The sequence below is a fragment of the Gorilla gorilla genome, chromosome 22, assembly GCF_029281585.2.
Source record: "Gorilla gorilla gorilla isolate KB3781 chromosome 22, NHGRI_mGorGor1-v2.1_pri, whole genome shotgun sequence".
Taxonomy (NCBI): Eukaryota; Metazoa; Chordata; class Mammalia; order Primates; family Hominidae; genus Gorilla; species Gorilla gorilla.
In genome coordinates this window covers 35,444,739-35,459,737 of record NC_073246.2, presented here as the reverse complement: position 1 = coordinate 35,459,737, position 14,999 = coordinate 35,444,739, and the positions used below count along the sequence as shown (strand labels likewise).

At 43.3% G+C, this 14,999-nt stretch overlaps 2 protein-coding genes across 11 annotated transcripts in view; one reads left to right on the top strand and one right to left on the bottom strand.

The window, feature by feature from the left end:
• Positions 1 to 14,295, bottom strand: part of SON (SON DNA and RNA binding protein) — a 34,525-nt gene extending 20,230 nt beyond the window's left edge. For all 5 annotated transcript variants that reach the window (XM_019017654.4, XM_019017653.4, XM_055373918.2 and 2 more), the window contains exons 1-4: positions 14,146 to 14,295; positions 10,938 to 11,104; positions 1,937 to 7,852; positions 18 to 178 (exon numbers count right to left, since the gene is read on the bottom strand). In XM_019017654.4, coding sequence (XP_018873199.2) covers positions 18 to 178; positions 1,937 to 7,852; positions 10,938 to 11,104; positions 14,146 to 14,222 — 6,321 coding nt within the window. In that variant the 5' untranslated portion in view covers positions 14,223 to 14,295. The remainder of the gene's footprint in view (positions 1 to 17; positions 179 to 1,936; positions 7,853 to 10,937; positions 11,105 to 14,145) is intronic.
• The window catches only part of GART (phosphoribosylglycinamide formyltransferase, phosphoribosylglycinamide synthetase, phosphoribosylaminoimidazole synthetase), a 39,762-nt gene continuing 38,544 nt past the window's right edge, over positions 13,782 to 14,999 (top strand). The window contains exon 1 of one of the 6 annotated variants that reach the window (XM_055373924.2): positions 13,782 to 14,095. The gene's annotated coding sequence lies outside the window, so the exon portion shown is untranslated. Of the gene's footprint in view, positions 14,096 to 14,372; positions 14,768 to 14,999 lie in introns of those variants that run through there. The other 5 variants (XM_031005099.3, XM_031005100.3, XM_063702718.1 and 2 more) reach the window with 5 other exon arrangements.

The following is a 14,999-nucleotide window of genomic DNA, read 5'->3' as shown; positions in this document are numbered from 1 at the left end:
AATTCTGTCTAGCTTACCTCAGTTAGTTCTTCTATAGTAGCTCCTCCTGACTTTTTAGCAACTTTCTCTTCTATAGTAGGTGGAGGTGCAGGCTTTAGGTTTGGTGGTAAAGGGACACCAGCCTTAGCACACATGGCAGCTGCATTAGCTTTGGCTATTTCAAGTAATTGAGCCTTATCTGTAAGAAGAAAAATACAAGCTGCAGTTTTCCTAGAAGGCTGTACATTTTGTATTACCAAAAGTCTAACATACTAACAAAACTAAAGGCATCCTAGATCCATCGAAGAACTTGGGTATCTAACAAAAAAGAAAAAAAAAAGGAAAAAACTATAGGCATCAATATTCTGCTCTAAGTTACAGCTATGATGAAACCACTGGCTCAAAGTTTTTAAGCAGTGGCCTCATTCAGGGAATTAAGTCCACATATTGAGCTTCCCATTAGAATATTACAATAGGTTACTACACAACTATAATGATCACCCTACTACACACACTCTAAGATATAAACCTGCCAAAGCCAATTTCATTTCACAAAATTATGATGACCTTACTCTCCTTCTGACACCTTAAATCACTCTTTGAGCCCCAGTTCAAGTGCCACCTTTTTTTTTTTTTTTTTGAGACAGTCTCACTCTGTTGCCCAGGCTGCAGTGCAGTGGCACCACCTTGGCTCACTGCAACTTCCACTTCCCCGATTCAAGTGATTCTCCTGTCTCAGCCTCCCGAGTAGCTGGGACTATAGGCGCATGCCACCACACCCATCTAATTTTTTGTATTTTTAGTAGAGATGGGGTTTCTCCACATTGGCCAGGCTGGTCTCGAACTCCTGACCTCAGGTGATCCACCCGCCTCGGCCTCCCAAGGTGCTGGGATTACAGGTATGAGCCACCATGCCCAGCCGAAGTGCCACCTCTTCTAACAAGCTGTCATTAAGTCAGAATTAACATTCCTTTTCCCCTTTTCCCATTGTGTTCCTAAAGTACCTCACCTCTATCAGTATTATAGTAATCACATTCTGTCCTTTTTAGACAGTGTTACTATAAGAGAGACATATATGCGTTTTACCCATGTCTCCTCCACCAACTTGCAATCACTTGAGGAATTACATACTGTTCCTCTGCTGTGAATAAAAAAGAACTCAGAAAACTTCTGTTGAACTGAATGCAGATTCTCCCTTTTTACTCTTAACCTCTTCTTCTTTAGACAATCCTGGCCTAGAAATGTCCAGTATACTCGGATAAGGATAAATTATCCATATTTATTGTAGGTAATCATTCATATTGATCAAGTTTTAATCACCTCTGCACACTAAAAATCAGGGGAAATTAGAACAGTTATCTTTAGAGTAAAGCAGAACAGGTTATTAAAAATCACACTGATCTAAAATATTTAACTTTATTTAGCTAGTATCACCTACCCAATTAAATAACCCCCACACGCAAAATTCCCCACTCACTTCCATTACCAACTATACCAATCAGAATTACCTTCATTTAACAGTCCTATAATGCCATTTTAAGATATGTTAACTTATTTAAAAAGGAACATTGTAATTTTAGGCTTAGTTGCAAGGATGTATGTTAGAACACATACAATAACAATCTGAGCATATACTTAGCTTGTTTTTAATTTAGCTAGAGTTCTACATCTGTTTCTGCTTTCAATTTTTATCTATGGCAAGATAACTAAAAATAAAACATTCAAGTATGGAAACACCTTGGTTCTATTATACTCTGAAACAGGACTTTTTAACTCTAATTATAATACACTGATCCCAGTATTTCCTAAATACAGTACCATGTAATAATAAAAACTTAAAGACAGAAATATTTATCCTAAACCAGTAACTAAATATTTCACTTGATTCAAGATCAGAAAAAAATTAAGGTTTAAAACATTTTCTACTACCATCCCATTAAATTTTAAAATGACTCACCCAAATCTGTCAGACGTTTGGGTGATCTGCCTCGTTCAGAAGACCTGGATCTTTTACGACGGATGGGAGATCTGCTAAACCTTCTTCTTAAGGGTGTTCTTGATCGCCTTAATCTGACTGGTGAGATACTGAAGCTTCGTCTTCTTACCACAGACCTTGATCTTCTCCGGCGGCTTGGGGTGCGGCTCCGACGGCTAGGGGTGCGGCTGCGGCGGCTGGGGGTGCGGCTGCGGCGGCTGGGGGTGCGGCTGCGGCGGCTGGGGGTGCGGCTGCGGCGGCTGGGGGTGCGGCTGCGGCGGCTTGGGGAAATGCTAAAGCTCCTTCTTCTACCCACAGATCTAGACCTTCGTCGACGACTTGGAGTATGACTCCGACTCCGACGACTTGGGGTTCGACTTCGAGCTCTAACTGTCTTTCGGTTATCCCTGGAGCTTGATCTTTTTCTTTTTCTTTCCCTAGACTTGGATCTGTGCTTTGGAGATCTTTTGCGCTTCTCTTTTGATACAGATCTTCTTCCTCTAGACTTTGATCTTGATCTGCTGCTTCTCCTCCTGCGTCTTGAACGTGACCGTGAACGTGTCTGAGAGCGATGAGACTTGGACTTAGATGATCTCTTCCTTGCCCTAGAACGAGATTCACTGGTACGCTTGCGTGATTTGTGTTCGGAAGATTTGGAACGCTTACTTCGAGATCTTAATGAAGAGTCTCTTTTCTTCTCTTTCTCCCCCTTATCACGGTTCTTATTTTTCTTGCTTTTTTCATGAGTGTCCTTAACTTTTACAAAAATTTCATAATCATCTTTTTCCTCTGAAGAAGACTCTGAAGCTCTTTCTGGCATACTACTTACAACCGGGCTGGCAGCAGATCTGTCACGTCCAACATCACTTGCAAGTAAAGGTCCTTCAATGCCAGCTCTAAGGCTTGTAAGACGTTCCATGTCCTTAGGAAGTAACGGTCTCACTAAATCTGCTTCATTAATATCCTCGATATTGGCAGAAAATCCTGAATCAGACAGTGTCTCTTTAGGAGGGGGAGGTACTTCTTTTTCTCCTCCACTACTTTCTTTAGGGCTGAGCAGAGCTGCTAATGTCTGGTCACTCTCTTTTACAGGTAATGGTTCTTCTGTATCCTTACTAACAAGGTTATTATTAGATGGTAAATCAAGATGAATATCTTTAGCAGGCAAAGGCCCTTCAATGTCAGCTTCACTACCACCACTAGGACTGGTGGAAATTACCATGTCATGTTCAGTATCTTGAGTAGTTAAAGATAAATCAACATCATATTTATTAACTGAACTGAGAGTAGATGCTGTGATAAATTCAATACCCTTACTAGTTCCTGTTGCATCAGGTTCCAGAGCAAAAGGACCAGTAGAAGATAGAGTTTCTCCTGCATCAGCTTCACTAACACCAGGGTAGGTATCCAATACTGTGCACTGTTTAGTCTCACTGGTGGGCAAAATTTTCTCTTCACCAATTTCTCCAACAGGACTAGTACCAGCAGCACACACTGTATTATGTTCCATCTCTTTAGCAATTAAATGATTATTTATATTAAGGTCTATATTTATACCATGTTCACTTTCGTAAGAGTCACCTTTCAGGTGTTCCTCAGCATGTGGCTCTTCACCTGAATGCAATGCAATCTCCTGCATGCCAACCTCTGGAGCAAGATTTTGATCACCACAGGATAGATTAATTCCTTTCATAACATGTGATGACATGATACTAGATTCCAGTATCATTGGTGTGGACTCTATAGCCACCTCAGTTGGTATTACTTGAGTCTGCTCTGAGACTGTGACAGCAGGCTCTGAAACTGTCACAGTCGATTCCTGGACAGAAACAGATGGTTCTGAAACAATCATAGAAGGTTGAAGGACTGACACCGCTGGTTCCAGGACAGGCACAGAAGGCTCCAGCGCAGAAACAACTGGCACAGGAATGGTAACATAGTCTGGCTCAGCCACAACAGGAGGCTCCGGGACAGTCACAACCGAAGGCTCCAGGACAGTTACAGTCGAAGACTCCAGGACAGTCAGAGTCGAAGACTCCAGGACGGTCACAGCCGAAGACTCCAGGACAGCCATAGCCGAAGACTCTGGGGCAGCCATGGCTGGCGGCTCCAGAATGCTCTCTGCCAGCACTGGAGTAGTTACCGCTGGAACCAACAAGGATGTAGATACTTCTGAGGCAACATGTCCTGAGGCTCTCATGGAATCAAATGTTTCTGCTGTCTCTGACATAACAGGAGGCTCTGATGCTAACACAGTTGGTTCAGCTGACATGGCGGGAGTTTCAGATACCATACAAGTCACTGGTCTCTCTGGAACAACTTCATGTTCTTCTGCTACAACTGCAGACTCTACAGGTGTTAACGTAATTGAAGATTCTGGCTCTGGTGGTGGTTCTGGAACAGTCACAGCAGCCTCTGATACTAAAACTGAGGGATCTGATGCTGACACTGAATAATCAGTAGGCACTGCTGAAGGCTCTGAAGTCTCACTTTGACTCACAGGAGGCTCAGGCTGCAATACAGACTCTTCAGATGGTAATGATGGCACCTCTGTAGGCCAAGTATTTTCAGCTGTTAATGCTGACTGCTCAGTGGGCAATGCTGGACCCTCTGGTGGTTCCTCAGGAGGCAATGGTGGTGTCATTGGTGGCTCCTCAGGTGGCAACGGTGGCATTGTTGGGGGCTCTTCAGGAGGCAAAGGTGGCACCATATATGCCTCTGTATATGTGTCAGTGTAAGAATCGGTGTAAGAATCAGCAGCCATAGACATCATTGAACGATCAGCAGTATAAGATGACATCATAGATCGGTCAGCTGCAGAGTACGATGACATCATAGACCGGTCAGCAGCAGAGTATGACGACATCATAGACCGGTCGGCACCCATGGACATCATAGATCGATCAGCCATTGGGGACATCATGGAGCGTTCATAAGCTGACATCATGGAGCGTTCATAAGCTGACATCATAGAGCGCTCAGCCATAGGTGACATCATAGAGCGCTCGTAGGCTGACATCATAGAGCGCTCGTAGGCTGACATCATAGAGCGTTCAGCCATAGGGGACATCATAGACCGCTCATAAGACATCATAGAGCGTTCGTAAGATGACATCATGGAACGTTCTGCAGCATAGGACATCATCATAGAACGTCTAGATGCTAACATCAGGGGTCTAGGTGCTAACCTATATGGCCTGGGTGCTATTCTATAGGACCTGGGTGCTATCCTATAGGGTCTAGGTGACATCCTATAGGGATCAGGAGTTAGTCTGTAGGGATCATGGCCTAATCTATAAGGGTCTTGTCCTAACCTGTAAGCATCATGACCTAATCTATAGGGGTCATGGCCCAACCTATAGGGATCCTGAGCTAACCTGTAAGGATCCTGAGCTAACCTATAGGGATCAGGAGATTTTGAACCCAACATAGCAGAATCTTGGGTACTAGACGCTAACATCTGGGCATCCATGGTACCAGACGCTAACATCTGAGCATCCATGGTGCCAGAAGCTAACATCTGAGAGTCCATAGTGCCAGATGCTAACATCTGGGAATCCATTGAGCTAGTTGCTAACATCTGGGAGTCCATGGTGCTGGTTGCTAACATCTGAGAATCCATGGTGCTGGTTGCTAACATCTGGGAGTCCATGGAGCTGGTTGCTAACATCTGGGAGTCCATGGAGCTGGTTGCTAACATCTGGGAGTCCATGGAGCTGGTTGCTAACATCTGGGAGTCCATGGAACTGGTTGCTAACATCTGGGAGTCCATAGTGCTAGTTGCTAACATCTGGGAGTCCATGGAGCTAGTTGCTAACATCTGGGAGTCCATGGAGCTAGTTGCTAACATCTGGGAGTCCATGGTGCTAGACGCTAACATCTGGGAGTCCATGGTGTTGGATGCTAGCATCTGGGAGTCCATGGTGTTGGACGCTAGCATTTGGGAGTCCATGGTGTTGGATGCTAATATATGGGTCTCCATGGTGTTAGAAGCTAATATATGGGATTCTGGGGCCATCAAGGGATCCACTCCTACTGTTACAGAAGTCTCCCCCACTAATGTAGTAGGCAGCTCCTGTGCTACCGTATTATAGGATTCCAGCGCTGTCGTCGAGGGCACCTCCAGGGACTGCGACACGGTCATCGTTGACAGCTCCGATGTTGTCACCACAGACTGAACAGAGATCTCCAGCGCCACAGTTGCCACAGGCTGCCCAGGCAACTCTGGCGCCCCAGGCTGCCCTGGCAACTCCAGCACCCCTGTTGCCAGAGGCTGCCCCAAAAGCTCCAGTGCTCCAGCTGCCCCAGACTGCCCCGAGAACTCCAGTGCCCCAGCTGCCATGAGCGGCCCAGGCAACTCTAGTGCCCCAGTTGCCACAGGCTGCCCCGACAACTCCAGTGCCCTAGTTGCCGAAGGCAGCCCTGGCAACTCTGGCACCCCAGTCACCGAAGGCTGCCCCGGCAACTCCAGCGCTGTCGTTGCCACTGGCTGTCCTGGCAACTCCAGCACCATCGTTGCCTCAGGCTGCCCCAGCAACCCTGTTGCCGTTGTCACCTCAGGATGCCCAGGATGTTCCACCGTTGTCATCCCCACAGGCTGCTCCAACTCTGTCGTCGTCACAGGTTGTTCGGTCAACTCCATTGCTACTGTTACCGCAGGCTGCTCTGGCAACTCTACTGCTGCTGTCACCAAAGGCAGCCCTGGCAACTCCTGTGCCATCACAGGTGGCTCTGGTACCTCCTGTGGTGGCTCCAACCCCATGGATGGTGCTGGAAGCCCTGGCAATTCCTGCGACAACTGTGGCACTGGTGTCACAGAGGGCCCTGGCAACTCAGGCACTGCTGTCGCAGGGGGCCCTGGCAACTCAGGCACTGGGGTAGAAAGGGGCCCTGGCAACTCTGGCACTGGGGTAGCAGAGGGCCCAGGTAACTCCAGCACTGGAGTCACAGGGGGCCCCTGCAACTCCAGCATGGAGGTCGCAGGTGGCCCCGGCAACTCCATCGCTGAGGCCACCGACGACTCCTGCAGCTCCAACGCTGTGGTCTTAGGCAGCTCCGGCAACTCCTGCGGTCTTGTCATGGATGAATCTGCAATCTCCGATGGTACATCTACAGGCTGCTCTGGCAATCTTAGCGCTTCAATTGCAGATGACTCTGGAAAATCCATTGTTGTTGATGTGCTTGGCTCAGGGTACACCTCAGTAGGTGTCTCTGATGATACCACAAGGGTTTCTGAAGGCTCTAACACTTTTGCTACTGGGGGCTCTACCAACATGATCTTTGATGGCTCTGGAGATGTGCTCTCCACAGATTTCAGCACAGACTTCATCTGATACTCCACTGACATTGTTACAACTGGCTCAGATGACTTCAACACCACTGTTGTAGTAGGCACTGGTGCTGCTGCAAAGGAATCCAGAATCTTTGTCATGGATGGTTCTGGCATTACTGCCACAGACTGCTCTGACTGCTCTGAGATTACTGATGTAGATACAACTGACAGTTCTGCAGTTTTTGTAGCTGGCTTCAGAGTTTCTAAGATGTGTGGCTCTGATACCTCCATTGATACTACAGGAGATTCTAGCACAACTGCAGGGGATTCATTGGTCTCAGATAGGCCAAATGCTCTTGTAGGAAGCTCCAGCGCCACAGCTGAAGGTTCAGAATCAAACTTTAAAAAGGAATCAGATTCTAAATCTATGTTCCCATCATCATGAGATTTCGTCTTTGACTCAGATTCTTCTGGCTGTCTTTTATATTTTTTTTCCTTTTCTTTCTTCTTTTTCTTCTTTTTGTTTTTGTGCTTTTTATGCTTCTTTGACTTTTTAGTGGGAATTTCATCAGTAGGATCTGTTTGTACAGATACACATCTACTTTTTCTGGAGGCCTCTTTCAAGTCTAAAAGTAATAGAAATTAATTTTGTCAGACATTCCCCAAAGTAGAGTTAGATTAAATCATATAAACCCATATTTACATTCCATGTTAAAACACCTTAGTACAGGCCAAGTACAGTGGCTCACGCATGTAATCTTAGCACTCTGAGAGGCCAAGGCAGGTGGATCACGAGGTCAGGAGTTCAAAACCAGCCTGGCCAGCATGGTGAAACCCCATCTCTACTAAAAATACAAAAATTAGCCAGGCATGGTGACGCGCACCTGTAGTCCCAGCTATCTGGGAGGCTGAGGCGGGAGAATCACTTGAACCCAGTAGGTCGAGGTTTCAGTGAGCTGAAATTGCACCACTGTACTCCAGCCTAGGCAACAGAGCAAGACTCTGTCTCAAAAAAAAAAAAAAACCCCACAGTATAACACCTCACGTTAAATTAAAAGTTACCAAATAAACTATTTTTCATAAAACAGTTAACCTGGAGACTACTACTTTTCTGATAATTCTTTCCACAACTAATGCCTGGGTTAAAAATAAATTATTAGTTTAACACCAAAACTTACTTTGAATTACATTAACATATGTTTTACTAAATTCTATTAAAATAATTATTTCCTCCAGCTCTCAAATCATAGCAAAATTACTTTTAAACTACTTTTGTCACTGAATATATTTCATGTTATTAGTTGCTACAGTTTCTATTAAAAATACCCACATAATATAATTTTTGCGATTATTAACCCTTGTTTATACAGGAAGCAACATGGCACTGGCTCTGGAACAGACTGCCACTTTTAAATCCTCAATCAGTTCATCACTTACTAGGTTAATGGTCTTGGCCAAATTACTGACACACTTGTGTCTTCTAGAGTTAGAGGATAAAGTGAGTTAAAACATGCAAAGTACATCAAACAATGCCTGGCACAGAATAAGCTTTCAACAAAGGTTAGTGATTGCTTCTACAGAGTACAGAAATATCTGAATAACAAATATAAAATATTCATAGAGAACTCAAATTTTACCTTATCATGCCTACGTTACATTCTAATAAAAATAATATTTTCCCCCAATACTATTCTGAAACCACTAAAATAACTTTTTAAATGTTTGTTTTAGAAAAGAATACTGATTTTAGAGAGGAAATTCTTAGTCCTTAATTTATAACTTAAGAAGGTTTGAATTTACATACCCTAAAGAGATAACATTTTCCCCCAATACTATTCTAAAACCACTAATAAATAACTTTTCAAATGTTTCTATTTTAGAAAAGAATACTGATTTTAGAGAGGAAATTCTTAGTCCTTAATTTACAACTTAAGAAGGTTTGAATTTACATACCCTAAAGAGATGGGAGTATTCAACTTTAACAACCAGATGGGATTTATTTACTCTAATGCCAATATCAAATTAGATAAATCTTAGGGACCCCCAAAAAAGCTCATCAGAAATCTGAGCCATTAAGACTACAGAAAAAAGGCCGGGCACTGTGGCTCACGCCTGTAATCCCAGCACTTTGGGAGGCCAAGACGTGTGTATCACGAGGCCAGGAGATCAAGACCATCCTGGCTAACACGGTGAAACCCCGTCTCTACTAAAAAAAAAAAATACAAAAAATTAGCCGGGCGCGGTGGCATGCGCCTGTAGTCCCAGCTACTCCGGAGGCTGAGGCAGGACAATGGCGTGAACCCGGGAGGCGGAGCTTGCAGTCAGCCGAGATCACCCCACTGCACTCCAGCCTGGGCGTCAGAGCGAGACTCCGTCTCAAAAAAAAAAAAAAAAAGACTACAGAAGAAAATAAATCAACACTTGACATAGGCCAAAGCAAAACTTACCATTTTCTATTAATTGTTTGTTTCATAATACAAAATGTTAGATAAGTCATACTTCAATTAAGGTTGTTAGAGCCATGAATCTAAGCAAGTCTGTTTGAGAGTCATGAATCTAAGCACAGCTAAAGTTCCCCCAAAAAAGAGGACAAACCAACCATATTACAAACTTGATTCCAGAACTAAATCAAGGTAATGACTATTATTTTTGTGGCTAAATCCTTCATTTCTAAACATCAATTAATCAATTCCAAAAACGCTAAATATTCAAGCAATGATTCCTCTCCATCCACTGCAGTTTAAGTGGGATGGGTATTTTTACACAACTGTTTAATAAAAATCCATACTCAAATTCCTGATACTAAGAAACTGAATCAAGCCGGGCGCGGTGGCTCACGCCTGTAATCCCAGCACTTTGGGAGGCCGAGTTGTGCGGATCATGATGTCGAGAGATCGAGACCACCCTGGCCAACATGGTGAAACCCCGTTTCTACTAAAAATACAAAAAAAAATTAGCCGGGCATGGTGGCAGGCGCCTGTAATCCCAGCTACTTGGGAGGCTGAGGCAGGAGAATCACTTGAACCTGGGAGGCGGAGGTTGCGGTGAGCCGAGATCACGCCATTGCACTCCAGCCTGGGCAAAAAGAGTGAAACTCTGTCTCACAAAAAAAAAAAAGAAAAGAAAAGAAAAATAAACTGAATCAAATAAACTGAAACTAAGTCAAAAATAAAATTCTACCAGCAGAGTAAACAAGTACATCAATGTTTGTTTTTCAGTGGAAGTATGGAAGGAAAATTTAAACAAGAAAGTCTTCATTAAATCAATTAAACAAAAGCTTAAATTTACTGAAAAAAAATTTTTTTTTTTGAGATGGAGTTTCATTCTTGTCGCCCAGGCTGGAGTGCAATGGCGCAATCTCAGCACACTGCAACATTCGCCTCCTGGGTTCATGCGATTCTCCTGCCTCAGCTTCCCAAGTAGCTGGGATTACAGGCACCCACCACCACACCCAGCTAATTTTTGTATTTTTAGTGGAGATGGGGGTTTCTCCATGTTGACCAGGTTGGTCTGGAACTCCTGACCTCAGGTGATCCACCCACCTCAGCCTCCCAAAGTGCTGGGATTACAGGCGTGAGCCATCGCACCCAGCCTAAAGTTTTTAATTTAATAAATATCTTAAATACTGAAGTCAAAAACTAACATTAACCTTCAAATTTCAAAAAAATCTTAAAAGAAAATTTTTGAGACAGTTAATTATCTCCAACTTACCTGGCTTATATCGTAGTTCTGTATCTAAGACCCCAGAAAGTACTTCCTCTATCTTCTGCACTATTTCTTCATTTGGTAGACTCCTGGCAGAGGCAGCTGCATCACCCGCCTGGTTTCCTTCAATGGGTGTATTTGTTTCACCATTCAGCTGGCCTTCATTCCTTCCACTTGACATGAAAAGTTATCGAAATTCATTAATATTTTATCATACCATTAATAAAAAAATCCAATTAATTACAATAATCATATGTTGTACTGACTGTCAGATGTTTTACCTTTTTCCTATTTTAGATATTCACCACTAATAATGCTTCCTTAACATGATCTACTTATATTTTGGACATTTCATTTTTATACAATTAAAGTTTTCAGAACTATGAAAATTAAGAAAACAGGTTTCTAAGTACACTCTTTGTTAAACAAAATAATTTCAGAAATCTAACTTTAGGCTTTTGGGTTACCCACATATTTCTTTCAGGGGAGAAAAATTAAGAGCCCAGTCACAAATCAAAAGAAAAACATGTGGCCTAACATTATGGTAGAAACCATGGCTACATTAAAGCCACATCTGTGCATAAATCACAATCACCATCAATAGTATCAAGGAACACAAAAGTTAGCCACAGGCACACTGAATAAAAAGGGTAACCTGTAACCTCTGTCCAGGCTTACATTGCTACTGAAATGCCACTGAACTTAAAAAGGAAAATAATTTATGTAATTTTTACACAATTATCAAGAACTCTGGTTTATAAAACTCACATAAAACAAGTGGCATTTATACCAACAGTAAAAGCATACATGGCTTAACACATGTTCCATTCACAGGGCCAGAGAAATTTTTAAATAGGTAAGAACATATCATTCGCCCAGTAATTTTTACTATTTTCGTGTGAATTTGCAAAATTTTGAAAAATCAAATACTTTCAGCAACAGTTTGATTTTAACTTTAATTTTAGCTAAATGAAAACACATCAATTATGCTCCACTACCTGATAAAAGTCTGAATGGTCAAAAACCAAAAAAATTCAGTAGTTACCTAATTATTATTAAGGAACATCTGGTTTTCTAATACAATGAATTGTATAATTATAGTTATAATAATTATCATTTATTGACTACTAGTGTCATACTGTTCTATATTAACTCATTTAATCCTAACAAAACTCTGAGATCACCACTATCATTCTTTTATAAATGAAGAAACTTAGCTGAAGGTCACACAGCTACTAAGAGGTGAAGCTGGTACTCAAACCAGAGGCCATATTCTTACACACCATCTATAACAGAAGTTCGATAACTTGTTTTAACTATCTAAATGTCAGCCTCATTACTCTAATTTACATAAAAGCAGATGAGAAAAAAAACAGCTCACTGAAATGGCAAATAATCAAAAACTTGTTTGCAGACTGATAACGCATTATGTGTTGAAGAGAAGCTGCATATTCCTCTAGTAATAAACTGCTTCGTCTAATATTATTTTTAGATATTCCTTCTGTAGCACTTTATTTACAATTTTCCTAAGCATTTATACATAATTATGACAAATTTGAAAATCAGAAAAGTAACTATGGTTTTAAAAGTTAATCTACAAGGAAGTAATGATTTCATCTTAAAGCCAGCAATCGTTAACCGCATTTACTGAAAAGCAATGAAAATTTCAAATCACCTAAATATGCAACAGTATATTCCTACAATGGGATTCTATGCAGCCATGAAGAAGTCCAAAAGACTGAGACTGAGAGGGATAAACTTGTTCACAACGTATTAGCTGGAAAAATGATCAATACAAAACAAGATGATCACATATCACACAATACATGGGGGGAAAAAAATGAAATGACATGAGAATATCAATAACGTGAGTTTTTTTCTCCTTTTTCATGTCTTCTAAATTATAATAAAACACTCATTTTCTAAAGGAAAGACTAGCTTTTAAAAGCTACAAAAACACACCTCGTTAAACTAAGCAAACAACTACTTATTGCAGCCAGAGATTTGTCAGGAAAATTATACTCTCTTAGCTCGGGTCTCTTCTCATCCAAAACACTACTAGCAATATCACAGAAATTTAAAAAGCAATGTGAGTGGATCTATTTCCACTTAAAAAACAACACATTCTGCAAAAGTGATAATTCTAGCAATAATACATCATTGCCCTAATAATCCTGTATTACTTTGGGCATTTACAACTGGTTTTCGGCCCATTTTCAAATTCACGTACTGCTCTTGCTCTCAACTTTTAAAATACAATTAAAAACACTTGAACTCGGAACACTTACGTTTCAAGATCTCTCTCCTACTTCTGTACTTTAAATTAATGAATATCTTATACAAAAGCAAATACCGAGAGACAACCGCTGAACATGATACACTATTTTCCTAACTAAACAACCATTTCTTTAACAATCTCTTCGCCTTCAAATTTTGTGAAGCCAAGCGCAAATTATGTAAAGTCTACCAGCAATGACAAAAATAGCGTGTCAACTGGGGCAGGGGTAGCAAGAAAATAATAGACCTACACACAAAGTCCACTTTCACTTGCTGTAATTAATCGCAACCATTTCAAAGTCCCCTTCCATCTTCATCTCGAGTATTTTAACAAACTAGCAAGTGCATCAGTTTGAGTTCGTTTTAATTGAAACATTTAACTATTAGAACGGCTGACAGATACTACAGGACACTAGGCCCCGAATAATCTTATTAATAGATCCAGACCCCCAAGCGGTCTGAAGCTCGCAATAATAAAGAGGATTTAAGATTAACCAAGAAACGGCCGTTAGAGACCCTTTCCGGTCATAGGCACCGGCCGGCAAAATCCGCGGAGGCGAAGAGGGGGAGGGGATACGCGGCGGCGGAGGAGGAGCTGAGGAAGGAACTAGGCCCGTCCCTGGCGGACAACCGGGCCTACGAGTAGCTAAACGGCAGGGGGGACCCAAACAGGGGAGAAGGGTGAACATCTTAACTCGGTTCTGAAACAGGGAGTCTTGGGTTACCTCGGAAAAGGCGAAGTTCCTCGAGGGAAAAGGAAGGGAGCGGCTGGGGGGGCGGTTGGGGGGGGGAGCCCGGAAAATGGATCCCAGGCCCAGGCGGGGCCCTAGCGGGGCCTGAGCCGAGGAACGACTGCGTCTCCGAAGAAAGGTGCCAAAGAAGGCTAGGTGAGGGCCTAACGGTCCGTTGGGAGCAGAAGAATCTGGGAGGCGTTTACCTGGAAAGCTCCTGTTGAATTTCCCGGAATTTACTGACCACGAAAGACCTAAAAATCTGCTCGATGTTGGTCGCCATGGCGTCCGCTCCGTTCTCTCAACTCCTCCTCGCTAGTCCTCCAGGCTCCCAGCATGCCTCGGGAGGAGGCGCAGCGGCCAATTCGGTCTCTCGCCTTCCTGATTGGCTCCAAAGGGAATGCCCGGTCCGGCCCGCTCCACCGAGGGACCAATCAGTGAGCACGGCCCTGCTCCCCTCTGCTGTTTCTGAGCGGCTGGGGTAGAGGTGCTGACGTTTGCGCCGCGCACGACTATGTCCGCCATGTTAGTGTCTGACGCAGGCGCCATTACAGGAGCCGTCTCTCTTGAGGCGACCGTGTCCGCTTAAGTTGTCAGTCCCCAGCAGTGTTTGGGAGCCTTAAGAGGCTTGCTAAGCGCCTGAGATTAAAAGCCAAGAGGAAGAAGAGCAAGAAGGGCAACCCAGTGTTTAACACACGGCTTTCAGGCGCTCTCAGGTGGCGCCAAGTTCAGTTTCGACGGGGATATGCATCCGGGAGAGAATTTTTCAGCCCCCGCCCCCACTGGCATGTGAGAGGAAGAACTCGCTGTTGCCCTGTGTCTTCCCCAGTGCGTTCTATAACCAGCCTCATTTTTTTTTAGCAATAGGCCGGATGTCCTAAGCGACCGGCATTCAAAGCCCGGTGCATTTTAGTCTCATCAGGACTCAGGCGTGTCACGAGATTTTTCCGCGGTAGCTGGTCAGCTCTGACTCGTGAAAGGCGCACAATTGGCTAAGAATGGGTTTAGCATTTTGGCGCTCCCCCCCGGCGCTCCTGGAAACACTGCGTGGCACCCCGTA